The sequence below is a fragment of the Neophocaena asiaeorientalis genome, unplaced genomic scaffold (genome assembly GCF_003031525.2).
Source record: "Neophocaena asiaeorientalis asiaeorientalis breed wild unplaced genomic scaffold, Neophocaena_asiaeorientalis_V1.1 scaffold369, whole genome shotgun sequence".
Lineage (NCBI taxonomy): Eukaryota > Metazoa > Chordata > Mammalia > Artiodactyla > Phocoenidae > Neophocaena > Neophocaena asiaeorientalis.
Genome location: NW_020175321.1, coordinates 1666881 through 1694223, shown reverse-complemented (window position 1 = coordinate 1694223; position 27343 = coordinate 1666881). Strand labels below are relative to the sequence as shown.

Sequence of the window (27343 nt, the reverse complement as noted above, 5' to 3'; positions counted from 1 at the left end):
AATATTTCACCGGTTATATCTTCATGTGTATAAATATTACCTCTCCAGCTTGACGTGAGACCCTTGAAGGCTGGAGAACTTCCTATCTTATATGCCTCCTGGCCCTACGTCAAGACCTTACACAGAGTAGGTGCTCGATAATCATTCACAGAAGGGGAGAACTGTTGGTTCCTTACAAGTGGAGAGAACTTGCCATCTTCCCACTCAGGCATGGTGTCTTCTGGGGGGTAGAAATTTGACTGAACTTTTTATATCCTCCTCGGTTGCTTACTTAGGATTTCTATTTCTTCCTGAGCCTGTATTGGTTATGTGGATTTTGCTAAAGAACTGTGACACGTCATTTAGGTTTTCCCCCTTCATGGCATGAAGCTGTATATAGTATTAGCTCTCAGTTTTCCATTGTCTTCTGTAACTGTGGTCTGTTTATATGTGCTCAGTAAATATTTGTTAAGAGTTGATTGATAGTTTTAGATTATGATCGTGGAAGAACTGAGTGCAGTTGGATATCTGCCTCCTGGGGAAGACATCTGGGATTCCCAATTTGGATGGTTGGTGCTATGAGATGCTCTCTCTGCCCTGGCCTGGGGGACGGCCCAGTTGGGTTCACGTATGAGAAGCAATTCTTGGCACGGGGGATCACTAATGTCTGGGGCAGGGAGCTAAGGGGAGTTGTATTTTCCTATTGTCTAGAATCTTTCGGAGGAGAGATGGTCCTTTCTGGGTATCATACCTGGGCACCACTGGTGTGGATTTTGGACTCTCTAAGGCCCACTGGGGTGCCCAAAAGTGCCACCATTCATCATTCATGGTACAGACAACGGAGAGGGCAACCTTGACTTGAGAAGGACGCCATGACATGACCATCTAGGAGAGAGAGAGAAGGGAGGACTTCCAGGTGTTTTGTCCAAATTCCTTATTCCTTACTCAGATAGCCCAGGTGTCTTGGAAAATATTTTGAGATCCAAGGGAATAGTGAGGTGGGAAGACAAGTGTTGGGGAGACATGGTAGCTGGGCTCAGTGAGGCCCTGTTGTGGGAAGAGTAGGGGAGATAAATCTGAAGACAGGAGGAGGAAGGGGTGGCTGACCCTGGGTCGTCTGGACCTCTGTGAGTCTTTCAGTTCGAAGGACACCCACAGATGACTCTTTATTGAATTATGGAACAAGGATGTTTAGAAAGGATGCCAGAAGAGATTTATTCAGCCATCAGACCTCCTACTGCTGATTAAGGATATAATAAAATAATGTAAGTGGTCAATCGAACTAACTGTTTTCGTTTGGTGTTGCTTTTTAAAATATTGTAAGTGCGAATCAAATCGAGCTCTCTCCCACCTTGGCTGGTAGGGTGACATGTAAGGCGAAGCCTTACGTCCAGTTGGTTTGACCATCTGCCACTGGACCAGTTGTAAGGCAGCTGGGCCCTCTAATGGTGAAGAGGAGAAAAGGGACTGTGGTGGGTGCTCTCCTCACACAGATGTTCAGGCAGGAGGAACCATTTAGCTCTCTGCACAACATCATGGGGGTTGGGGGCGCCCAGCGGTGCCTGGGAACCCTCCTCCCTGCTGCTGTGGCCGCCAGCCTTCCCCACAGACCCGCAGTGACGGCCTCCCCCAGGCTGAGTCCTCCGATTTCTCCTCCTTTGCAGTAGGAAGGCACTAATATGTCTCTTTCCAAATCTCTCTGCATGTTCTCCCTAGAAGAGAAACCGATCATTAAATAAATATTATCTCTGGAGCTTGGTTTCATAAGAGATAGCATCTCAGGCTCACAGCACAGAATTTCTACCATCACAAACAATGCTGCGCTTCAGTGGGAAAAGGGTGACAACATTTTTCCATTTCAACAGCCACGTCTTATCTAAACTTATTAAACGGTGAGTGGAACTGTCCTCCGTAGACTTTTCCCAGCTGCGTGAGCGCCAAAGCAAACACCTGGAGTTCAGCCACCTTGCTTGCAGTAGTATAAGGGCCAGAGAGTCTGAATGGAGAAATGGATTTAGAAATAGTACTTTCTGTATCTGCTTTCACAGCACCTCACTCTACTGACACAGAAATGTCTCCCCAGGCCTGTCCAGGGCCATTCCTGAACTAAGGAGGCACCCACAAAACAAACAGGATACCCGAGAATGTGTCATTTTATTATATTTTTTAATAAATTTATTTATCTTTGGCTGCATTGGGTCTTCGTTGCTGCGCGCGGGCTTTCTCTAGTTATGGCGAGCGGGCTTCTCGTTGCGGTGGCTTCTCTTGCTGTTGAGCACAGGCTCTAGGCACACGGGCTTCAGTAGTTGTGGCACTTGGGCCCAGTAGTTGTGGCTCGCGGGCTCAGTAGTTGTGGCGCACGGGCTTAGTTGCTCCGCAGCATGTGGGATCTTCCTGGACCAGGGCTCAGAACCCGTGTCCCCTGTACTGGCAGGCAGATTCTTAACCACTGCGCCACAAGGGAAGTCTCGCCATTTTAAATAAGAATATTGTATGCACTTTTATATGACTCCTGATGAATTTTCCTTGAAAAATGTATTTTCTGGAATAAAACCCATTAAGCCAATTTAATTCCTTAATCAATTTCTATATACTGGTTAAATCATTTTTATTTTTCTAAAATTAATTAATGAAACATTTTCCAGGTTGATTTTTCAAAAGCACTTTTCATCAGGATAAATTCTTTTCTCTTTAGAGTTTATAATGAAGAGCTGATTGATCCATTAGCTTTTGTCCTTATCAAATTTTCCTGATTATAACTTCTGCCACTGAAAGCTTTCTTTTATGGCCAGATACAAAATTTCCTTTTGTTTTTCTTTGCTTCCCACCCCACCTTGGTCCATTTTCTAAGGCTTAAATTTTTTTAATCAATTTTTTAATTTTTAAAATCAATTTTCAGGTGGTGACAAAGTGTGTAAGGTGCAGTTTTAGCCATTGTCTGTGGATAGGCTGGGTAGACTATTTCTACCTGTCATATTCATTATGAGTTGAATAAAATATGGTATCTAATTTGTGTGTGTCATTATATTCAGAATTCCCTGAGTAGCCATCCCTTCATGTAGGAATGAAATAATTAAATTATACATGAAATAAGTGCTGTAAATACAGTACATGTTTACAATGCTAATTTTTAAATAAAAGGAGAGAATATACAAGTCTAGATTCATCGCCTCTGTCACTGGCAATCTGAATTAACAGAATAGGTTAGGGGTCAGCAAGTTTTTTCTGTAAAGAGCCAGGTAATAAATATTTTAGGCTTTTCAGGTCATACATTCTCTGTGACAACCATTCAAGTCTGCTGTTGTAGCCTGAAAGCAGCCATAGACTGTATGAAAACTACTGAGCATGGTTGTGTTCCAATAAAACTTTATTTACACATGGTCCAGATATGGCCCGTGGGCTATAGTTTGCCAATCCCTGGAATAGATGTTCATTCTATTTGTTTTATAAAAGTATCCTTTCTTTGCCAGGATTGACCATAGACTACTATGAATAGGGAGGTCCTGGAATACACATTAGAAATGGTTTCTTTTCACCCAGTCATTCAGGATGGCAGCTGTTATTAGAAGACTGTACACATTAGAGAGTGGCATGGACATATATACACTCCCAAACGTAAGGTAGATAGCTAGTGGGAAGCAGCCGCATAGCACAGGGAGATCAGCTCGGTGCTTTGTGACCGCCTGGAGGGGTGGGATAGGGAGGGTGGGAGGGAGGGAGATGCAAGAGGGAAGAGATATGGGAACATATGTATAACTGACTCACTTTGTTATAAAGCAGAAACTAACACACCATTGTAAAGCAATTATACTCCAATAAAGATGTGAAAAAAAAAAAAGAAGAAGAAGTCTGTACACCAACAATGTGTGAATCGTCAGAGGCATACCTAGTTTTCTTAGAAGACCTCAACACCCTGCAGTGCTAAATTAAGAACCATAAACCTCCTGGGAATGGATATAGGGAAGGTAACCATATTCCCACCTTACTGAAAGTGAAGGCAGAACGATTGTCCAGACCTTCATCACAGGGTTAATTATATGCTAAAATAAAAACTAATAGCAAAGCAAGGTATGACACTTACCTTGTTACTCATTCAAGGCTTAGAGTCATTAACCTCATCTGCTCACAGCAGATTAAGTTCTGAACTTAACTGGGAAATTGCTACACTTCATTATACTTTGCATGCTCCCTTAAAATGAAAACCAACTGAAACAAATAGGAAACAGAAAACCCATTACAAAGAGGCTGAAATTTGACAGGAAATATACTATACTCAAGGGAGTCGAATTTTTAAAGAATGCTCTTCTGGCCTCTGGGTGGAAGTAAAAGTTGTATTTTTTAGGGATGTTTTCAGCTGCACATAACTGTCTAAAAATGCCACTAGTTGGGTCCAGACAAGTAGAGGTTAGAGACGGGCAGTTGTTGGTACTAGCGTAGCAGCTCTATATGTCAATCAAAAGTCCAGGTTTTTTCCGTCGCTCCACTCAATCATTCTTGACTTGTTGGCCTTTGGTCCTTACGTTTGTTGTTTCATGGTTGCAGGATGGCTGCTCTGTCTCCAGACATTACATCAACATTTGAGGGAGGAAGAAGGGGTAGAGTCTGAGCCAGTGACTCTGCTAATAAAAGGAAAGCAAAAGCACTTCCAGAAGCCCTCAACAGATTTCTGTTTATGTCCCACTGGCCAGAACTCTTTTATTTGGTCACTAACGGTTACAGAGGAGGCTAAGAAAGCGAGTATTTACTTTTCTCAATTTCTACACGGATGTGGACAAAGGAGAAAGGTGTAGGGGGAGAATGTGTTTTGGGGGTGCGGGTGTTTTTTTGAATTATGGTTTTCTCTGAAAAGTGGTAATAAAGTTTATGCCAAGCACTATTTACAATAGCCAGGTCATGGAAGCAACCTAAATGTCCATCAACAGACGAATGGATAAAGAAGATGTGGTACATATATACAATGGAATATTACTCAGCCATAAAAAGGAATGAAATTGGGTCATTTGTAGAGACGTGGATGGACCTAGAGACTGTCATACAGAGTGAAGTAAGTCAGAAAGAGAAAAACAAATATCGTATATAAACGCATATATGTGGAGTCTAGAAAAATGGTACAGGTGAACCGCTTTGCAAGGCAGAAATAGAGACACAGGTGTAGAGAACAGACGTATGGACACCAAGGGGGGAAAGCGGGGGAGGGGGTGGGATGAACTGGGAGATTGGGATTGACATATATACACTAATATGTATAAAACAGACAACTAATGAGAACCCACTGTATAGCACAGGAAACTCCACATCGCTGTACAGCAGAAACTAACACAACATTGTAAAACAACTGTACCCCAATTAAAAAAATAAACAACTTTATTACTACTTTTCAAAAGAACATGCAACCGAATTCACTGATTGTATCACCTCATGTTAAAATTGACAGGGACAAACAACCCACTTCTTATTTACAAAACTGTAATTGGCGACCAAGAAAAGCCATCAGTTTGGCTATGACTCCTGAAACATGGTCCAATCACAAAATTTCCCAGATCTCATTATCCCAAATCACCATCTTCTCCACTCCATGGTTTGCGGTGTCCGAAGCGGCAGCCACACTTCTGCCAGACAAAGGCGGCCCGCAGCAGTCTGCAGGGCACGGCCCGGAGCATCCTGAGAGGTCTAAAAGGGCTACACGGGGGAGCAGATTCCTCCTGGGGAAATGGGGGAGCTGGGACTGTTTTGTTGTATTTACCAGAAATCTAAAGCTCATTTGAGGCAACTGAGAAAACTCTTTGTATGTGAGTGTTTATTAGAAAGAAGTGGACTTTCCCCTAAAGAGCACATGTTACAAATGCAGAGCCCTCTGGTCTGCCCCGGCTCTCCTGATGCAAGGGAGAAGCAATGAGGACTCAGGAGGAGTGGAAACTGTCCTTGTCATAAACGGAAAACCTTGGACGTAGGACAGCGAGCCCCTCCCCATCCTCTGGTTCCAGTAAATGATGAGTTTAGTGGCCATGGGTCTTGCACAAGGCACGTTCATGGTAAAACAGTCTGGTCCGGGCAGAAACAAATCCCCTGTGAAACAATTAGTTTTTTCCTAGACGCAAAAATGGAAACCCAGTTCCTGTGTTGACCCCTCCTTGTTTCCTTACCTCGTGCTAGCTGGTTCCAAGCAGGATTGCCTCACATATATAAATAAAGCACCTCCTTCTCTCCTGGTTTGGCTCTGTTTTACTTCACAGCAGGAGTCTGTGTGTGTTTGTCCCGTGACTAGCTGGTTGGTCAGGAGCTGGGAAGGCGGGGATTCTGGTTTAGATCAAGCTTCATCTCACAACCACAGAATAGACTTGAGCCACACAGACGTCAGCCCGAGGGGCACCTTCTGACCGGTATGTCACCGCATCTGCCGACTGTATCCATGGCTGGGTCCCCGGTCTGACTCTGAGAGAAGCTCCTCCACAGCCAGCGCTCACTTTCATTCACGTCTTTATTTAGCCGCAGATAAACTGTCCCCAACATCCACTGCTGGGATGAAAGCACAAGAAATAGCACCTATTGCAAAGAAGTTGTCCTAAATCTGACTGGGTCAAAAGTCTGTGGTTTGTTGGAAGTGGCTGCTCTTTCCGGGGATAATTTACATTCTTGATAAAATGCTCTAGCAATTTTCTGATTTATTTTAATGAGCTTAAAAGCCTCGCTTAGAAAACTCACCCATCTGATAGTCACCCTTGAAAGTTGATGAAGGGCCTTGAACCAATCCTGCAGAAAATGTAGGCAGACGTCCTTTTATTGAGTCCAACCCGACAACGATTATTTCCTTATTTTTCCCCAATAACGTGTCATTACCAAGAGAGAATGTTCTGCCTTGTTTTAGAGCCCCACTCCTCATGACAAGGCTGAAATGAACTTTGACATGGGTTGTGATCCCTGAGAAGCTGCTTCAAATATACTAAAAGATGTATGACCGTGTGGCAGGCTCCCTCAGGGCTGAGGGGGGCCCTCGCCAAGCGGAGTTACACCAGGGCAGGGTTTGCAGAAGCTCCCGGAGCAGCTGGAGGTGACCTGGGTCTGGGGGGTGGGTGGGCACAGCTGAGGCTAGAGATGGGGAGGAGAGCATTTGGTCTGAGGGCTCAGAGGACGGGCCGCCCAGCACAGGCAGGAGCTGCAGGCTTGAACTGGGAAACTGGTGAGTCCACAAACAGTAAGATGGATAGAGGGGGCAGGACCAGCAGAGCCTGGACCCAGGGAAAGTCTGGAGAAGAGAGGAAGGAACTGGGCAACGTGGTGTCTATTCCCCTCCAGCTGACAGAGAGGCTGGGGAACAGGCCGGGAGACAAAATTCTGGGTGACCCAGGGAGGCGACGTGTCACAGAAGAGACACGGGATGGGCAAACACCAGTCAATATGCCCAGCTCCCCACCACTACACACACCACAACACACACACACCCCCTACTGCACACGTATGTACACACAAAAACATACAAGCACCACACACATACATATACACACCACACCTCACACATACAAACACCACACACATATATACATACACCACACTACACCGTACACGTACACACAGTACATACACACACACCCCACCACACACATCACGTACCACATCACACACAGACCATCACATACCACACCCCACCCGCACCCAAACGTATACACACGCGTCACACCACACCCACACACCACTCATATGTACACACACCACACTTGTACACATACACACACGCCACATCCTGCTACACACATACAGTGAAGGAAACCTTGTGCCGGGCAGCAAGAGTGACCCCGTTACTAGATGGCCTTCCTAGAACTGGGATACTCCGTAGGCAAGAGTCCTGGAGCTACTTGGACATCTGGTCAACCCCTGGTGCCACTTGGGGGATGAGTGCACTGAAGGGGAAAAGCAGCCACCAGGGGCCACACAGGTCATGGTCCTGCCACCCTGCCGGTCCCAGGCACCAGAGAGCTTGGAACACTTAGAGGAAGGTGCCCTGGAGCGTGGCTTGTGGGATCTGAGGGTGGCACTGTCGGGAGGCCCCTTCCAGTTCTTCCAGTCCCAAGATTCAACTCTTCACACCTCAGTTTTCCCACTGCTGTTGGGCCATTTTGAGATGATGCAGTAAAACCTAGTTACACACATATTTGGGGTTCAGGGCCCCTCCCCCAAATTCACTAGTTTAATAAAAACCTGTGCATTGGGCTTCCCTGGTGGCACAGTGGTTGAGAGTCCGCCTGCCGATGCAGGGGACGTGGGTTCGTGCCCCGGTCCGGGAAGATCCCACATGCCGCGGAGCGGCTGGGCCCGTGAGCCATGGCCGCTGAGTCTGTGCGTCCGGAGTCTGTGCTCCGCAACGGGAGAGGCCACAACAGTGAGAGGCCCGCGTACCGTAAAAAAAAAACAAAAAAAAAAACAACAAAAAAAACCCCTGTACATTATGATTTGTCTAGATAGCAGATGTCTCCCACCACCTCTTGATACTGTCATTTTTGTGAAACACCTGTGGTCCTTTTGAGAGCTGGGCTAAGACCCATTTCAATGCGACATCAACAAGCACAATCTAAACTTTATCTGTAATGCCCAAACTAAGTGCCTGAGGGGCCAGTGGGCTGCCCAGTGGGAGAGCACCTTCCTCAGCCCAGACCCTCCCCTGGGCTGGGCGCGTCTTTCTCTCAGGGCAGGGAAATCTGTGCGGCCAGGTGAGTTGACAGGTAGATAAGGGACTCCTAGGGCTAGAAGGGTGCTTGTGGTCACTCAGGGCAGAGAGAGGAGTGAGGGGCAGCTCCCAGCCCAGCAGGACTGGGCATAGACCTGCCCAGAGGACTATGTTGTCCCTTGGTCCGTCCTGTCTCTGAGAGAGTCGTAGACTGTTAGACGTGGGTCCAGGTTGACCCCGGCCAGTGCAGGTCAGGGCCCCACCAACATTGCTCCCGGGGCCACTCCCACTCATCCTCAAGGCCTTGCCCTGCCTTCTCCTTTCTCAAAGCGAGTCTCCCTGACCGTACAGCCTAGACCAGGCTTCCTGTTCTATCCTCAGGTTGCACACGACTCTTCTTCTTCCTAACATTTATCCCAACTGCAAATAAATCATTATTTATGCAATTACGGATTAATTTTGACACTTTGCAAAACTGTAGGTTTCATGAGGGTGGCGACTGTACCTGATTTGTTTCCAGTTGTCACCTCAGAGATGAGTTCCATTCTTGGCATGTATTCTAATAGGTTTTCCATAAATGGTTGTTGGGCAAATGAACAAAAGTGGTACAAAAAGAATGGGCGTTGGGGTCAGACAGACCTGGATTCCTTCTGGGTGACGTTTAGCAAATAGCTGAGCCTCTTTGGACCTCAGTTTTCTCTCCCTAGGTGGTGGGTAGAGTAAAATTTATACTGCAGCCATGTTGAAAGATTTATATACCTGGCATGCAGCAGCTGCTCCATAAATATTAATTCTTTCTTCCTTCTCTTTTAGAGTTGAGAATACAGAATAATGCCTCTTCTTTCATTATCACATTTCAATAAAAGAGCTCACGGGACTTCCCTGGCGGTCCAGTGGTTAAGACTTCACCTTCCATTGCAGGGGGTGTGGGTTCGATCCCTGGTCAGGGAGCTAAGATCCCACGTGCCTCGCGGCCAAGAAAACCAAAACATCAAACAGAAGCAATATTGTAGCAAATTCAATAAAGACTTTAAAAATGGTCCACATCAACAAAAAATCTAAAAGAAAAAAAAAAAAGGAGCTCACAGTTCAATCTGCCCACTTCTCCTTCCACTGTCTTCTCAAACCATCTGAGCCTGGTCCCTCCCTCGTCTTTCCCTGAGGCCACTCTCCAACTTGCCCATGACCTCAACCCACCACCTCTTGGCCTTTGACAAACACTAAAGGGTTAGTAAATGATTGATCAAAAATGCTTTGTGTGGACACATCTCAGTACCAATGACTCTAAGCCATGTGACACCCTGCTCAGAAGACCTCTTTCAGGCTGTAACTCCTCACTTATCAGAACTGCCCCCTGGCCTCTGGAACTCCACCTCAAGCTTCTTGCACTGCCCCCTTGGACCCCTCCTAGGCTGGCTGACTCCTATCCCATTCCCTCTCCCCTTGGATTTCCCTAGCGGCTCCTCTCCTCACTTTGACTCTCCCTGGGTAAAACACCTCCTCCCACTGGCCTTGGATTACGTGCTGGTGGAGCACTTGTCTCCCGCGTCTGCGTGCCCAGCCTGGACCGCCCTCTGGAGCGTCAGAACCGTCTCCCCAAGTGCTCAGCACTGGGTTCCAATAGACACCTCAGAAGAAACCCATCCAAACTCAAACTCTGCGCAGTCCTTCCCCAGAGCTCTTGTACCTCCCGTGTCCCTCTCGGGGGTTATTGGTTTCATCGTTCTCTCAGGAGCCTCAGCTTGGAAATGTGATGCCTGTACGTTCTTCGTTTTTCCTCCAGACCTCCTATGACGGTGTCGCTGTTAGAGTGAATTTTTTGAAGGAGAAGTCCAGCATCATACCCCCCCGCTTTGCTCAGAGGTCTTCAATCCCTCCCTCTCCGGGCGTCACCTCTACCCTCCGAAGTGCTCTTCGGGCTCTAACCAGCATCCTTCCTTCCCTGTCACTCACTTTACACAGCCCAGACCCAGGCTGGCATCTTGTGTGTCAACTCCAGTTCCTGCAGACTTTGGCCTGAAACCCTGTGTCTGGGGGATTCTTGCCATCCCCGGGGGGTGGGGGGCAGCCCAGGAGCAGCAGTAGTTTGGTTGCCATCACTGCCCCCCGCTTCCAGCCCCTGGGCTGGCTGGTGACCCCCAGACAAGCCCCATGCTTCCCCACCTCTGTTACTGTCATATCTGTCTCTACCCTTGAAAAGTGCTTCTTTAACCTCCAAGCCCAACTTATTTATCCTTCAAGGTTTGACTCAAGTGACAGGGAGAGCCCTGAGACCGTCCCCAGCTTTGAGGGATTGATGTGTCTCACAGTCTGAAAGCATCTTGTGGGCACCTTCCCACCTGTCTAAGTCTAGTTAGTGTCTAATGGTCTCCCCAGGTAAATCACGAGATTCTAGAAGATGCTTTTGCCTGGTTGTGTGTTTCTCCCTACGCCTGTCAGAGGTCCTGACGTGGAGTGGGCGCCCAGTGGCTATTTGGACAACGGCTGGGCCGCTCAAGGCCGTCGGGTCAGGCCACCCCCAGGCCACCTGAGCGGGGCTTTCCCCTTCCCGCTGCGCCCGTGAGCCCGCACGTTCTTCGGGCCTCTCAGAAGCACATCCCAAGGGGACTCCGGCCCAAGGCTTGGGGGGCTGGCCTCGGGCCATCACATCTGGGGGCCGAGACGCATCACACCACCACACGGGACACTCCTGTGTCCCATAGCAACAGCTTCTGCTCGGGAGAACTCCAGTAAATGTGTAACTCGACCGTGTACCGGCTCAGTCTGTCAGAGGTAACAGCGTGCATCGATCTCCCTGGCTTCCTGGACGGAGGCCCAGCATGAGAGTCGCCTGGCCTGGGGTCTGTCCCCCTAGGCGGGCAGCTGCGTGAAGCTCCCACCCCCATGGCCCGGCGCCGTGATGCAACCCCTCCCCCGAGCCTGAGCACAGGGCAGCCTGGGAACGGCACGGTCCCCACCCTTCAGACATAAATAGGGCCTCAGTGGCCCAGCCAGAGGAAGAGGCCACCCCTGTCTTAGGGACGAGAGCAGAAGGTAAGCGGGAGCCTTCTCCACACCTACCCCTCCCCAGCTCTCTCCCTGCGGGGGGCTTGTCCGCTGTGGGAAGAAAGCTGGGGACTCTGCTGGGGGCAGGGGAAGAGCTGCCGGAAGGCCACGGCTAAACAGCACCCGGGACGCAGGCGCCAGGGGCCAGTGGCGACCTGGGCTGCGGCGGACATTACCACTGAAGACGCTGAGGCTGTCTCTTCCCCCAGGCCCAGGCGGTCCTTCCTCTGAGCCCACCCTGGGTCTCACCAGGGGACCTGCTCCCCTCAGCGACAGGCAGGCTGGCCGGGTCCTCCGGTCCCTCTGAGCGGGGCTGGCCTGGGAGAAGACTCACTGTGGTCAACAGTCCACTGGGTCCTCTTCTGGCCAGAGGGGCAGCAAGGCTTGTGCAGGCAGTGGAGCTGGGGGGAAGGGCAGGCTCAGTGAACCCAGGGCTGCGTCCGCACAGGGCTCAGGGGAGCGGTGGCCTCGTCTCCTGCAGCTCTGTTGAGGCCGTGCTGGCTCTGGTCCCGGGCTCCCTGAGCCTTGGTTTGCTCATCTATAAAATGGAACCAATGGCAACAACGCCTGGCTTCCCTTGCTCAGGGACTGTGCTATAAATTAAGAGTGCTAATACAACCTGAAAGTGCTTCCTAAACTTTAGAATAAACGAAAAAGACACGGCCTTATTATTTTGACTCACGTGTAGTATAGATTAGTGCTCGAGAGTGTGGACTGTGGAGTCAGGGGCTCTGGGTTTGAATACTAGATCTGTCTCTTACTGGCTGTGTGACCTTGAGCAAGTCTCTGAACCTCTCTGTTCCTCTGCAAAACAGCACTAACCCATTCATTTAGCCACTACTTGCTGAGTACTTGTTGACACATTTTGGGGAACGTGGGACGCATCCGTGAACAAAACAGAGCAAGAGCCTCACTCCTGTGGGATTTGCATTCATTGTCTAGCGTCGCAGTACAGGCTAAACAGAAGAAATAAAAGAATAACTCAGTGATACAGAGTGTGGCAGGTGACCAGTGGCATGGGGAAGGGAAAGGAGGGCAGGGGGACTGAGTCCAGAGTGCCAGGTGTGGCGTGGCCAGTCGCAGCATGAAATCTGGCGGCGGTGAGGCGTGGGCAGGAAGGTAGGGCTGCTGTGAGGGTCGGAGGACGATCCTTGAAATCGCTACAACAGTGATCCTCCTTATACATGCCTTAGCTGCCGTCCTCACCATTACCCTTACGCACGGGGCCCCGAGAAGTAGGGAAGCCTAGAAGGAGGGGCTGGTGCAGGGGGAGGCCAAGGACGGGTGGGTGGAAGAGAACGGAACCCAAGGAGAGGGCGTCAGGCCAGGCCGGCCGGGTGCCGACTTAGAACCGGGGCTGCGGCCACGGACCACAAGTGAGAGCCGGCGGCAGGCTCGGAAATCACCTGGAACGGTGCCGTGCCTCCAGGACGCCAGCGTGGGGCTGCGATCACCTGGCTGGCCCCCACCTGGGACCCTCAGGCCTGTCACTGAAGGAGTGCTGCACGCTCGGGCCCCAGCGCTTTCCCCGGCGACCTGACTTGCTGTGGCCTTTTACATCCTTTTACACGAGACGTCAGCCGGCAACTTGGGCCGGCGTACCAGGAGGGCCTATGAAGAGGGGAGAATCTTCTGTCCTTTGTTTCCGTGTCGTGTGGTTCCTCGTGAGAACAGTGGGTTGTGTCAAATGCCTTGGAAGGAGGGGAGGCAGGGGCTGAGACCAGAGGTCAAAGTTCCCTTGGCAACCCGGCGCCTAGAGCAGGGCGAGCACACAACGCGTGGGGGCTGGATACTGAGGGCAGTTGCAGTCAGCACGCCTGGGGCAGGAAAGCACGCTGACCAGCCGTGCATGGGTGTGCAGGAAGCGTCCAGGTCTCGAGGTGACCTGGAGGCGGAGGTGACGTCCCACAGCTCCAAGGAGGCCCAGGCCAGCTCTGGGAGGGCAGCGGGGTGGTGGGGGGGGAAGCTGAGCAGTTGCCTGGTAGCACAGCACACCCCTTCAGAACCACGAGGGAGGTGTCGTGTAAAAATGGCTAGAACTGAATGAAGCCGTACAGGCGGCATTCGCCCTCTCAGTGAGAACCATCACAGAATAAACGGGCAGAGCTGCCGAGGGGCCTCCTCTCCCAGGGGTTCGGCCCACTGCCGTGCTCTTGGCCAGAGGTGAGGCTGGGGCAGGGTCGCAGGGCTCTTGAGCCCAAAGGGTGCTGGAGACTGTCCCGCCCGCCCCGGGTGACCCGTGTCTAGGGAAAAGCTCTAAACCATTGCGGCACATCCGTGTCGCCTGGGAGAACGCGACCCAGACCAGTGAAATCGGGCTGTCGGTGGGTGGGGCTTGGCAGGGTGACAGAGCTCCTCGGGGATTCCACTAGCAGGGAAGAGGGAGCTGGTGTGGGGTTGACGCAGGTGAGGGATGCCTGGGCTTCCCCGGGCTGAGCCCACGGTGCTTCATCCCAGCTGCATGTTGAGACCACTGGGAGACTAAAATCCCCTCCCCAGACCCCTCCCCAGGGCCACTTAGCTAGCATCTCTGGTGGTGAGGCCCAGGGCTTCACAGTTTCTAAGGCTTCCCGGGTGAGTCCCCTGAGAACCGAGGGAGAGTAAAGTAGGGTGGAATCGGTTGTCTGTTCGTTCCATCCTTGCTGTATGACCTTGGGAACATTTCTCCACACCTTAGAACTCCCCTTTGTGTGTCTGCAAAGGAGGGAAACAATTCCTTCCTTACGCTCTCGTGTAACGACTAGATAGGATGATCTATGGGAAAGGGCTGTGGTGAACTGTCACGTACCAAACAAATATAAGGTCTCCTTTCTTAGATTATACGGCATAGCTGGGAAACGAGGGGGACATGCCCCAGGGACGCCACGCAGCTGGAATGAAGGACTCCTTTCTTAGATTATTCAGCATAGCTGGGAAACGAGGGGGACATGCCCCAGGGACGCCACGCAGCTGGAATGAAGGACTCCTTTCTTAGATTATTCAGCATAGCTGGGAAACGAGGGGGACATGCCCCAGGGACGCCACGCAGCTGGAATGAAGGACTCCTTTCTTAGATTATTCAGCATAGCTGGGAAACGAGGGGGACATGCCCCAGGGACGCCACGCAGCTGGAATGAAGGACTCCTTTCTTAGATTATTCAGCATAGCTGGGAAACGAGGGGGACATGCCCCAGGGACGCCACGCAGCTGGAATGAAGGACTCCTTTCTTAGATTATTCAGCATAGCTGGGAAACGAGGGGGACATGCCCCAGGGACGCCACGCAGCTGGAATGAAGGACTCCTTTCTTAGATTATTCAGCATAGCTGGGAAACGAGGGGGACATGCCCCAGGGACGCCACGCAGCTGGAATGAAGGACTCCTTTCTTAGATTATTCAGCATAGCTGGGAAACGAGGGGGACATGCCCCAGGGACGCCACGCAGCTGGAATGAAGGACTCCTTTCTTAGATTATTCAGCATAGCTGGGAAACGAGGGGGACATGCCCCAGGGACGCCACGCAGCTGGAATGAAGGACTCCTTTCTTAGATTATTCAGCATAGCTGGGAAACGAGGGGGACATGCCCCAGGGACGCCACGCAGCTGGAATGAAGGACTCCTTTCTTAGATTATTCAGCATAGCTGGGAAACGAGGGGGACATGCCCCAGGGACGCCACGCAGCTGGAATGAAGGACTCCTTTCTTAGATTATTCAGCATAGCTGGGAAACGAGGGGGACATGCCCCAGGGACGCCACGCAGCTGGAATGAAGGACTCCTTTCTTAGATTATTCAGCATAGCTGGGAAACGAGGGGGACATGCCCCAGGGACGCCACGCAGCTGGAATGAAGGACTCCTTTCTTAGATTATTCAGCATAGCTGGGAAACGAGGGGGACATGCCCCAGGGACGCCACGCAGCTGGAATGAAGGACTCCTTTCTTAGATTATTCAGCATAGCTGGGAAACGAGGGGGACATGCCCCAGGGACGCCACGCAGCTGGAATGAAGGACTCCTTTCTTAGATTATTCAGCATAGCTGGGAAACGAGGGGGACATGCCCCAGGGACGCCACGCAGCTGGAATGAAGGACTCCTTTCTTAGATTATTCAGCATAGCTGGGAAACGAGGGGGACATGCCCCAGGGACGCCACGCAGCTGGAATGAAGGACTCCTTTCTTAGATTATTCAGCATAGCTGGGAAACGAGGGGGACATGCCCCAGGGACGCCACGCAGCTGGAATGAAGGACTCCTTTCTTAGATTATACGGCATAGCTGGGAAACGAGGGGAACATGCCCCAGGGATACTACGCAGCTGGAATGCTCTTGCCAGGCTGATTTCTAACGCAGGAAGAACCTCTGTGTGTGTTAGTCTTGTACTCCAAGCTGGTGTACCACCTACCCTGGGGCTTGGAGGCCCACAAAGACCTGCTGTCTGCCCCATGTTTTGTTCTCTGGGGAAAACTGATAGCCATAACCATGTGGGCATATTAGTGCCGTGGGCTGCCACGAGTACCACACGCTGGGGTCTTAAACAACGGAAATCTATTTTCTCCTGATTCTGGAGGCTGGAAGTCCGAGATCAAGATGTTGGCAGGGGTGGCTTCTTCTGAGGCCTCTCTCCTTGGCCTGCAGGCAGTCGGTCTCCTGGCCATCTTCTCCTTGTATTTTCGAGTGGTCCTCCCTGTCTGTGTTTTAATCTCCTCTTCGTATAAGGACACCAGTCAGATTGGATTAGGGCCACCCTGATGGCCTCATTTAACCTACACTACTTCTTTAAAGACTCTGTCTCCAAATATAGTCACTTTAAAATATATTTTTTTAATATTTATTTTTTTTTGTTTTGGCCGCGTCGGGTCTGAGTTGCGGCACGTGGGATCTTTCGTTGCGGCGAGCGGGCTTCTCTCTAGTCACGGTGCGTGGGCTTAGTTGCCCCGCAGCACGTGGGACCTTAGTTCCCCGACCAGGGATCGAACCTGCGTCCCCTGCACTGAGAGTCGGATTCTTAACCACTGGACCACCAGGGAAGTCCCTAAATATAGTCACACTTTGAGGCACTGGGGGTCAGAACTTTGTTGACGAAAATAATCAATAAACAATCTATATTAGGAATAGAAAAAACTCTTTGATTTGAGCCAAACTGGGGACTATAGCAGGGAGACACAGATACAGGAAGCACTTGAATTGGGTTCCACCAGGCAACTAAATAGAGGAGGCTTGTAAAGGCAAAAACTGCAAAATTACATAAGCTGTTTGTCAAGAATTAGGATGGGCACTGGCAAGAAGTAAGGCTGTTTGTTTAGCAAGGATTGGTTGGGGTCCAAAAAGGTTGCATAGTTACAAGGGGAGACCTTGAGACCATAAGGTTGCAGCTGGCAACGGCTAGCTGATAGGATTTTGAGAATGGCTGGTGGTGTCCTTGAGTCTGATAGAGTTCAGAAAATTCAAGTTCTCAGTGATGCACGAACATGTCTGAAACCACAAGTGCAGTGGCCACCCAGCTCCACTTTGGATAAGCCAGAATGACTTCCCCATACCTCAGTATGTAAACATTTCTCCCATCAACTTCAACATTTGGATTTTTAAATTTTTGCATAAATATCATGATACTTTGTTACTCAAAGTGTTCCTTTAAAAATAAGTTAAAATGTTTCCAGATTACTCTTCTGTTAACCAGGTAATTATTGACCAAAGCATCATATCACTAATTAGCGCCAGGTAAAAATAATACAAGCCACTCACATATTCTTGAAGAAAAATGCTTGCGATATTTTGTGAAAACATTTGTTTACATTTTTTACTTGACTTAATGAGCCATTTCATATTTTTTCTTTAAAATCTACAAATGTCTTCGTATTCAGGCATCCTCACCACTCTAAAATTTAAACAAAACCAAACCCAAACCCAACCCCAAAATAAAACCCCACGAAAGCACAACTCAGCCCATGACAGTGCAGTTTGCACCTGGATCATAGACATAGATATTTTCCGCAGAGCTTTGAACCACTTCCTCTCTGACATTTGTTAAGACATGGAGGGATTTCTCCTGTGCTAACTGGTTGTAGGGAATATGGCTAGAGGGCATTCAATAATCCTCTTTCACCCTTCACAAAATATTTCAGGGTCCGCAGAAGTGAGCACCCCGTCAGAGATGGCTCCTGCTGGCCTGAGCCTGGGGGCCTCCGTCCTTTGCCTCTTGGCCTGGGCTCGCCTGGCCACTGCAGACCGGGTGTATATACACCCCTTCCACCTCCTTGTTTACAGCAAGAGCAGCTGTGACCAGCTGGAGAAACCCAGGGCGGAGTCGCCCCCAGACCCAACCTTCACACCTGTCCCGATTCAGGCCAAGTCGTCCGCCGTGGATGAGCAGGCCCTGCGGGAGCAGCTGGTTCGAGCCACCCAGCAGCTGGAGGCCGAAGAGCGGCTGCGGGCCGTGAAGGTGGGGGTGTTGCTCAACTTCATGGGCTTCCACATGTACAAGATGCTGAGCGAGACACGGAGCGCAGCCAGCGGGGCTGTGCTCTCCCCGGTGGCTCTCTTTGGCACCCTGACCTCTTTCTACCTGGGGGCCTTGGACCCCACAGCCAGCAGACTACAGGCGTTCCTGGGCGTCCCGGGGGAGGATCGGGGCTGCACCTCCCGGCTGGATGGTCACAAGGTCCTGTCCGCCCTGCAGACCATCCAGGGCCTCCTGGTGGCCCAGGGTGGGGCCGGCAGCCGGGCCAGACTGCTCCTGTCCACGGTGGTCGGGCTGTTCACGGCCCCTGGCCTGCGCCTGAAGCAGCCATTCGTGCAGGGCCTGTCTTCCATCTCCCCTGTCACCCTCTCCCGCTCGCTAGACTTGTCCACGGACCCAGATCTCGCTGCTGAGAAGATCAACAGGTTCATGCAGGCTGTGACGGGGTGGGAGATGGGCAGGCCCCTGACAGGGGTCAACCCAGACAGCACCCTGCTCTTCAACACTTACGTCCACTTCCAAGGTAAGGCCAGCCCTCGGGGGGGCTCTGCCCCCGGCCGGTGCAGGAGGGTGGCAGTTCTTTGTCTGTATGGACTTCACGTCCGACGTCTCAGTTCAGCTGAGCAGGGCTGGGCCTGGAGAGGGGCAGGGTAGCAGATGTGGAGAAGTACCTGGGGCCACCCTCACGGAAGACGAAGTGGCTGCCCCCCTGGGCTCCTTGGATGGGCACTGGCCGAGCATCTGCCTCCCCCGCTGCTGCCCTACTATGTGCAGCTACTGCACTGCATCCTTCTACTTTCATCACTGAATCCCCGCGTGATGCGGTGAGAGGCGTGATTTGCCTTTGTTTACCAGTGAGGAAACAGACTCAGAGAAACAAAGGGACCGGTCCCAGGTTCTAAACTCACGTCTCGTGGCCGTGGCCCAGCTCCACGCTCAGAAGGGACGGGTGCCTGTCTGTTGAGAAGGTCAAGGGTTCTCGTCCTTGAGAAGGTCACTGTCCCATGCAAAAATAACCAGTTTGCTTACATCACTTTCATATTGAGAGAGGTTATTACCAAAAAAAATGCCTAAGACACAGGCTGTTCATTCATTCAAAAACAATCATTGAGGATGTAGTACTTGTAGGACTCTGAGCTGGTGCCTCAGAGGGGACAAGCAGGGAGGCTGCACAGGCTCCGCCCCCAGCTTGCTGACTGTGGTTTACCAGAAAGCTGGATCCCCCCCCCCGGACCAGTGCCTCAGCCCCAGAGCTGCAGGTAAGGCGCTCTGGGAAGGTGGCCCGGGGCTCAGCACACTCGGCGAGGGGCGTCACCTGGGAGAGGACAGAAGGAAGGCCTGGGAAGTGGCACAAGGCTGCCAAGGTCAGGGCGAGGAACCAGAACAGGAGTGGCTTTGTTTGGCCCGAGCTCAGAAGGAGAGAATGGGACAGTGTTAGGCAAGGCCACAAAGATGGGTCAGGGCCAGACTTTGAGACTTTGGATATGATGCTGGGAGTTTGGAGCTGTGGGTGTCTGGGAGCTGAGTGGCAGACTTTCTGCGCAGAGGTCATCCCTGGCCTGCACTGTGGGGACTGGAGGCTGGGAGAGTGGTTGGAAGGTTATGCAATTGCCCGGCAAACTCTCCTGGGAGCAGGCCCTGAGGTCTCGGCTCTGTGAACGGAGGGGCGGGCTGAGGAGGGCTGCGCGTGAGGTGCTATCGGGACGTGCGACCTAGCAGAGCCGACAGACAAGGAAGGCGGTCGGAGGGCAGGGCTGTGGGGACAGGCGAAGGCTGAACAGAGCGCGGTCCTTTCCTTACTCTGACAATATCCTGGAAGGCTGAAAACCTACAAAGAAAAGGCCTCCAGCCTGCCTTTGGGAGCAGGGGGAAGGTGCTAACCCCAGGAGGGCGCAGGTCCCCGCGCTGACAGGTCCCGGGAGCAGAGTCCAGGCAGGGGCCATGCAGCCAGGGGTGGCCGCACCCCATGGAGGGTGGAGGGGGCCTGTGAGCTCGGCCCGCCGTCCCTAAGAGGAGCCTGGGAGGAGAGCTTAATGCGAAAGGCCTGCCCCCCAAAAGGCAGAGCCAGAGAGCAACTGGCGCCAGAAAGGGCCTCACCAGTTTTCCTAACCTGGCGAGACGTCCTTAATCTCTGGATGAGAACAGGGTGCTGTGTTCTTCAGTCGAGCAGAGAGTAGCGGGCAGCCACCTTCGTTTCAGACTCCCATATCTGTTTTGGAAGGCAGCATCCTTCTTTCCCTTTTAGTTTGTTGGTGGAAAAAATTTAGTCCTTCTTTCCCTATACACTAACCAGCCGCCTGCCAGGTCTGTGGGCCGGCGTGGAGGTGCCCTGGGGAGCCAGAGGACGGACACTGCAGCTCCTCGTGAGCAGCCCTCCCGAAGCCGAGCTTGTCTGTACACACAGGGCTCCGAGGATGGAGGACAGGGCAGAGGCTGGGTGCCCTGGCCACTCCCTCCTCACAAGACCCAGGCTCCCTGTCCCCAGCTCCCTCACCCCTCTTTCCTTGGAGACCTCGGGCTCAATAAGAAGGGACCCCTGACTCATTTAAGTCACATCTGCTCAGATCTCCCAAGTGCCAGGTGCCCCAGGGCCACTGTGCGATGGGCTCATCTCTCAACCTCACCTGTTCTCCCGGGGACAACCACACTGGGCCGTTCAAGGGCACTGGGATGACCGCAGAGGGAGGGCTGTGCTGGTGCACCCCCAGGTGCCAGCGCCTTCGGCAAGCTGCTCAGCAACAGCTCAGCTCCGCAACCCCCATGCCACAGCCCGCCCCTGGGGGTGGCAGGGGGCAGGGAGGGCTCGGCCCCCTCAGGGCGCAGCACACAGGAAGCACGTAGCACTTCCGCTCACATCCACTGGTCACCGGATCATCTGTCTGTCCCCAGCAGCAAGCAGTACCGAGACGTGAAACGATTCCGTGTGCTAGTGTAACGGTGGACACGCCATTGAGCGTTTGTCCAAACCTGTAAAACGTCCAGCACCAGGCATGAACTGTGTGAACTCTGGAACTCTGGGTGACGATGACGTGGCCACATCGGTTCCTCAGTGTTACCCAACGTACCGTCTAGCGGGGATGCTGGTCGTAGGGGGGCTGTGTGCTGGGGAGGGGGGAGTAGCGGACATACAGGAAAGACCTGCACTTTTCTCGTAATTTTGCCGTGAACCTAAACGGCTCTAAGAAATAAAGTGGTTCTTCTGGCTTGTTGTTTGTTTTTTAAAGTAAGCATGGCAGAGCCCAGGCTTGGGGCCAGGGCAGCTCTGGGTCTGAGTTTACCTGGTTATTAGCGCGGTAGGATCCTCGAGCTCGGTTCCTTTGTGGGCCTCAGGTTGGGGCCTGGTGTGGACTACGCCTTCCACATTGGCAGTTGGTGGATTTTGCAGGAGGAAGAATTGATAGTCAGGGGTCCTGGGGCTGGTTGAGGGGAAGGGGGTCTGCGACCCAGCCCTGCCCCACGCCTTCCCTCTCCTGACTCTTCCCTTCCTGTCTCCTGCCGGGTCCCCAGGAAAGATGAAGGGGTTCTCCCTGCTGCCGGGGCTCCAGGAGTTCTGGGTGGACAACACCACCTCAGTGTCGGTCCCTATGCTCTTGGGCATCGGCACCTTCCACTACTGGAGCGACACCCAGAACAACCTCTCCGTGACCCGCGTGCCCCTCAGCGCCAATGCCTGCCTGCTGCTCATCCAGCCGCACCGCGCTCCCGACTTGCGGCAGGTGGAGGCCCTCACCTTCCAGCACAACTTCCTGACCCGGATGAAGAATCTCTCTCCCCGGTACGGCTCCGGGAAACTGCTTGGACCCTCCTGGGCTGCGCCCCTGGAGTGGGGAGCTGCATGGACGGCTCTGCCCGGGCGGTGGGGGGCATGGGTGGCCACGGGCGCGGTGTGGGCCGAGCCCTGGGCACCCAGAGGGTAGGGTGGCGATGGTGCCTCAGCACCCTCCACCCACCAGTGCACCCTCCATCCGTGGACCCAGCTCTCTGGGTCCCTCTCTGGGTGCAGGAGAGGTAGGGGAGGAGGCCCGCTTTTCCCCATGCTTCCGTTTACCCGCAGGCTTGGGCGGCCCACGGTCAGTACTCCGAGAGGGGACCTTTGCCGTGTGTGATCCGCTGCGTTCCAACAGCTTCCTGGGGGCTGACTTTCCAGGAGCCCTGGGACCCCTTCAAGAGCCCTGGGAGTGGGCAGGCTTTCTCGGGCTGCTGCTCTTGACTCCAGGACTCCCCTCGTTTGCTGCCTGGGTCATCTGTTCCTCTTTCCTACTGCGACTGGGGCATCAGACTTGCTTACGTATCAGGCCCAGAGCAGCGGGTCCAGATTCTGAGACAGGCACCAAGGGGCACAGAGGGCCTCCTGAGGTCAACTCTTTTTAAGTCATTTTTTAAAAACTGTGGTAAACACATAACATAGAATTTATGGCTCAGCCGAGCCATTTTATAGTGTATATCTCTGTGGCATCAATACCTTCACGTTTTTGTGCTACCAACCATCTGTCTCCAGAAACTTTTCATCTTCCCAAACTGAAGCTCTGTCCCCATTAATCACTAACAACTCATTTCCCCCCGCTGCAGCCCCTGGCGACCACCCTCCTACTTTGTCTCTATGAACTCGACTCCTCTGTGTACCTCCTGTAAGTGGTATCACAGAGTATTTGTCCTTTTGTGTTGGGCTTATTTCACTGAGCATAATGTCCTCAAGCCTCATGCATGCTGTATCACGTGTGAGAATGTCCTTCCTCTTTGGGGCTGGGTAGTATTCCAGTGTGGTATCTGCCACGGTCTGTTTATCCAGCCATCCGCTGATGGACACCTGGGTCACTTCCACCTTTTGGCTGTTGTGAATAGCGCTGCTCTGGACATGGGTGTACTGTCAACCCTGTAAGGGTCTGGTGCATCGCTGGAAACATCTATGGGCTCTCAGGGTTGCCCAAGGAAGGCAGAGGTAGTACATGGAGGTGAACTGACTTGACATAAGTGACATGCCCGGCACAGAGGCTGACATCGTACCTTCTCCCCCTCCCACGGGGAGCTCACCACTGAAAGGTAGTAAGACACGACACGTTATTTTAGAGGACAGCGTTTTAAAATTAACCAACGAGTATGCTTTCAATGCAGCCAACCTAAAAAAGTAGAAAAAAGAATAGACAGCTATTCACATCAACCCCCAGAGAGCGCCGTTGTTAAATACTGTACATCCCTCCCACAGAATTTCAAAGAAAATGAATGTTTTTTAAATTGTATTTGTTGCTGAAAATTTTCCCGAGACACCCTAGCTGGGTGAGGCTAGCAAACGCCCCCTCATTCGGGGACACACGCCACCCGGCTTCCCGGGTCTTCCGTGAGTCCGGTGTGGCCTGGGGCTTCACAGCTGGAGCTTGGTAACCGTGTGTCATCTCCCCAGGGCCATCCGCCTGACCATGCCCCAGCTGACACTGAAAGGGTCCTACGACCTGCAGGACCTGCTTGCCCAGACCAAGCTGCCCGCCCTGCTGGGCGCCGAGGCAAACCTGGGCAAAATCAGCGATGCCAACCTCAGAGTTGGAAAGGTACCGTGCCGCCGGCGTCTGTGCCTGACGTGGGCTCTGTGTTCCTGGAGTCGGGAGGCACAGGTGGGAGGGACACAGGGGCGGCCCGGGGGCAGGAGGAGAGAGAGGAGGGCGTGGCCGGGCGGCTGGGGGCCCAGGGTGGCAGAGAAGTGACCGGAGCTCTGCCAGGGACAGCTGGAGAGCAGCAAACCTCTCCCCACCACGTGCTCTGGGCTCTGTCCCACCTGCCCAGCCTCGGGTCCCCCCCAGATCCTACAGCAGGGTCGGGACGGGGACCCGGGGACTAGTGCCTCTAGGCCGGCTGCCGGCCCTGCCACACAGCTCCTGGCTTCAGGGATGCACTTAGCAGCAGACGGACGGTCCTGGGGCACAGGGGGCGATGGACGCCCGCAACCGAGAAATGCCTACACGCTGGGAGGGAGGGGAGGCCGGGTGGCTCACAGTCCTGGGCCCGGAGCCCTCTGCGCCGAGTTCGCAGAGAGAAGCACCCGCCCGGGACAGCAGGGGAAGGTGGAGACGGGCGGGTTTGGGGGACACTTTGGGGAGGAGCCATCACATCGTGTGAGCCGGGCCGAGGGAGGGCGGGCAGGCTGGAGAGTGGTCCTCCCCCGGGCCCGGGCCTTCAGGAGCGACCCCCAGGCTCGCTGCTTTGCAGGTGCTGAACAGCGTTCTCTTTGAGCTAAAAGCAGACGAGGGAGAGCAGCCCACGGAGTCTGCACCACAGCCAGCTGGGCCCGAGGTCTTGGAGGTGACCCTGAACAGCCCATTCCTGTTGGCCGTCTTGGAGCGAGACTCGGCTGCCCTGCACTTCCTGGGCCGCGTGTCCAACCCGCTGAGCGCTGCGTGAGGCCCGCTGCCCGTGTGTCACCGCCGGTGTCACCACCCGTCCCCGTTCTCTTCCACGGAGTCCACCGAGAGCGACCGCTCCTGGGAAACGCGCGCTGTGTAGTGAGCACCCTTCTCAGGCGGCGGGGGGGATGCAGGGCCATGAGCCCGTGTTCGGTACAGGCCACTGCTCCTGAAAGAGCTTGAACACGCCAGCTTGTTTCTGAAACCCAAAATGGTTTCCTTTTTCATCGAGGACAGAAATCGGGCTTTAAAATTAAAACATCCCTTTCTCATTGCCCCAGGCTCACCTTTGGCTTATTGAGTGTGACGATGACCTGTGCAAGTGGTCCACGATGCGTTCCTTTCTCTGGGTTTCTCAGCTTTTCTTTCCCCTGATACTTGTGGTTTTTGAAAAACACATTACGAAAAACAACACAAGCGTCTGAACGTACGTTAGACTGTAATCCCATGGCTGGCTATCCCTGCGGTGTTAATAAATGTCTTGCAACAGTAAGCAAAAGTGAAAGCCTCTTTCACTCGGCGGCAGCAGCGGGACTAACGTGTGCAAGGCAGCTGACGGGCTGTACCGACAAAAGGGCCTTTTCGGCCTTGGAGCCGTGTCTGGACGGGGCTTTCATGGAAGGCACAGGCTGTCCTCGCCTCATCTGGACAAGTTCCAGGTGCGCAGACCGGCTGCGCGGAGCCCACTGGGAAGCACCGGGCGGCAGACAGCCAGGCCCTTCCTCCCGGACACGTCCCGGGATTGCTGCTTACAGTGGCTGGGCTCGGAAGGTGGAGAGAGAAACCTTCACCCGTGAACGTGGGCACATCCCTCTCCGTCTGCTGAGTGCCTGCCTGTCCCCCACTTTCTAAGTCTCAGGCAGAGCCCGAGAGGGAGGTGGGGCCCTCGCAGGCTGGCCCATGCTGCTCGCCCCGAACTGTGAAATGCACGCAGAGCACCTTCGTTCCCTGCCTTCCATGAACACTGAAAGGACTAAGCTGTCTTGAAGTGTGGCCACTACCCATAAGGGCCAAGGAGCAGGGGAGGGAGCCGGAGGCTCGAGGGCTGGGAGTGGACGGCGTCTTTGCTCTGCTTGTAGGAGCTGCCCCGCCCACCCCAGACTGGGCCCCTGCAGCCGCTCCAAGGGCCCGGCTCTTCCGGACGGAACTGTGGCAACGGGGTGGGCGTCTGCTCCTCCGACCACCGAGGCCGGCAGGGGACAGCAGCTCAGCTTCTCTCCCCACACGCCCAAGCCCCCCTCTGTAGTCTAAACACCTCTCCCTAGTTTCGATGTCAGGGGAGACCGCTGTCCTTCCCAGCCGTCTAGTCTGCCGCGCCGGGCACATGAGAGGCATCCCAGAGATGGGCGGCTGGGCAGGAAGCCCGGCTCCAACACTTACGAACTGCTGTGTGCCCCAGATCCAGTTACTTTGCCTCTCTGGGCCTCCCTGCCTTTATTTGTAAAACGGGAAACACCTGAACGAAAAACTGAATAACCACCACCAATACGTCAATGGCCCTCAGTCCACGCAAAGGCCACGACCTCCCTGTCTGGAAGTCCTGCTCCTCAAAAGTACGGCAGGAAGGGGGTGCCTATCTGTGGGCAGCTGTGGCAGGCTAAATAATGGCACCCAAAGACGCCCAGGTCCCAATCCCTAGAACCTCTGAATGTGACCTTAGATGGCAAAGGGGGCTTTGCAGATGTGATTAAAGGTCTTCAGGCGAGAAGGTGATCCTGGGTTATCTGCGTGGGCCCTGGGTGCAGTCACAGGCCTCCTTGTAAGAGGGAGGAACAGAGAGACTGGAGGAGGAGAAGGGAGATGTGACACGGGGCCACGGGGCAAGGAGTGAGGACAGCCCCACGAAGCTGCACAGGAAGGGCAGGGTCCTCCGCTAGCGTCCGGGGGAGCACTGCCCTGGGAGCCTAGGAGAAAGGCAGGCCCGCAGGTCCCGCCCAGACCTCCTGGGTCGGAATCTGTATCTTTGCAGGAGGCCCGGGGATGACCTAGAATTTAGGAAGCACTGCTTTAAGCGATGCTCAAAACCTCCCCTCCAAGCACACGCTTCTAGGCGGGAACGTGGCCACCACCCGTCAGGACCCACCACTTGGAGTTAGGGTCTCGAGGGCACAGAAGCATCGGCAAATCAGAACCACAGCCACCACGGTGTCTTCTGTAATCCCTAAAACAACTTCAGGCGAGAAACGGTTTTTATTTTCAAAACAGGTGCCGACTGCTGGATTCAGAGCTGCCTTTCACAACAATCCTCCCAGCACATGCCTTCCCGCATCTGACAAATATCTGTGACGGCCGCTGGGTGCCCAGCTTTGGGTGAAGTCGCCTGGATAGACCTGGGGCAGCCCCACCACGGCGGCCAGAGGACGAGGATGTTTGTGCTCTGCCCTTATTTCCAAAAGCGACCGGCAGGACACTAACGGACTTGCCGCTCTCCGCTCCGGAGCTCTTTCACAGATGCGCAGAAGGCTCAGGGTGCCGCAAGGATACTCAGGACCGACGTCCTGTGCACCGCTTGACACAAAAGGGTTAACCGATTAACGGTAGGGGTTTGTTTCTCTTACACATTTCTGCAGCCAACCGTGCGTCTTCCTGGGGTTGCGAAGTGCTTATCCAGTGACAAGGTCATCATCTGACAACTACAGGTCCCTTCAATCTGACATTCCAGCTGGGCACGAGCCCCGGCCCAAGGACGGCCAGGGGACGCGCCTCACGGCTCCCGAGGGATGTCATCAGATCCCAAACCTGTTCCCGACTCAACTCCTTAATTTCTGTTTCCTCACCTGCAAACTGGGAACAACAGTGCTGGAGTTGGAGGGGCTAATAAACTGTATCCCTGT

The 27343-nt window shown here is 53.2% G+C and overlaps 1 protein-coding gene across 1 annotated transcript; it reads left to right on the top strand.

Moving 5' to 3' along the window:
- The first annotated feature begins 11390 nt into the window (after positions 1–11390).
- On the top strand, positions 11391–24784 carry AGT (angiotensinogen). The gene is made up of 5 exons (XM_024765631.1): positions 11391–11671; positions 17783–18640; positions 21625–21892; positions 23516–23660; positions 24316–24784. The coding sequence occupies exons 2-5, from the start codon at positions 17812–17814 to the stop codon at positions 24505–24507; spliced, it is 1434 nt and encodes a 477-aa protein (XP_024621399.1). The 5' UTR covers positions 11391–11671; positions 17783–17811; the 3' UTR covers positions 24508–24784.
- The last annotated feature ends 2559 nt before the right edge of the window (positions 24785–27343 follow it).

Coding starts and splice junctions, on each gene's coding strand:
- AGT (XM_024765631.1), top strand. CDS start 17,812: ATGGCTCCTGCTGGCCTGAGCCTGGGGGCCTCCGTCCTTTGCCTCTTG. Junction 18,641..21,624: donor CACTTACGTCCACTTCCAAG/GTAAGGCCAGCC, acceptor CCGGGTCCCCAG/GAAAGATGAAGGGGTTCTCC. Junction 21,893..23,515: donor ATGAAGAATCTCTCTCCCCG/GTACGGCTCCGG, acceptor TCATCTCCCCAG/GGCCATCCGCCTGACCATGC.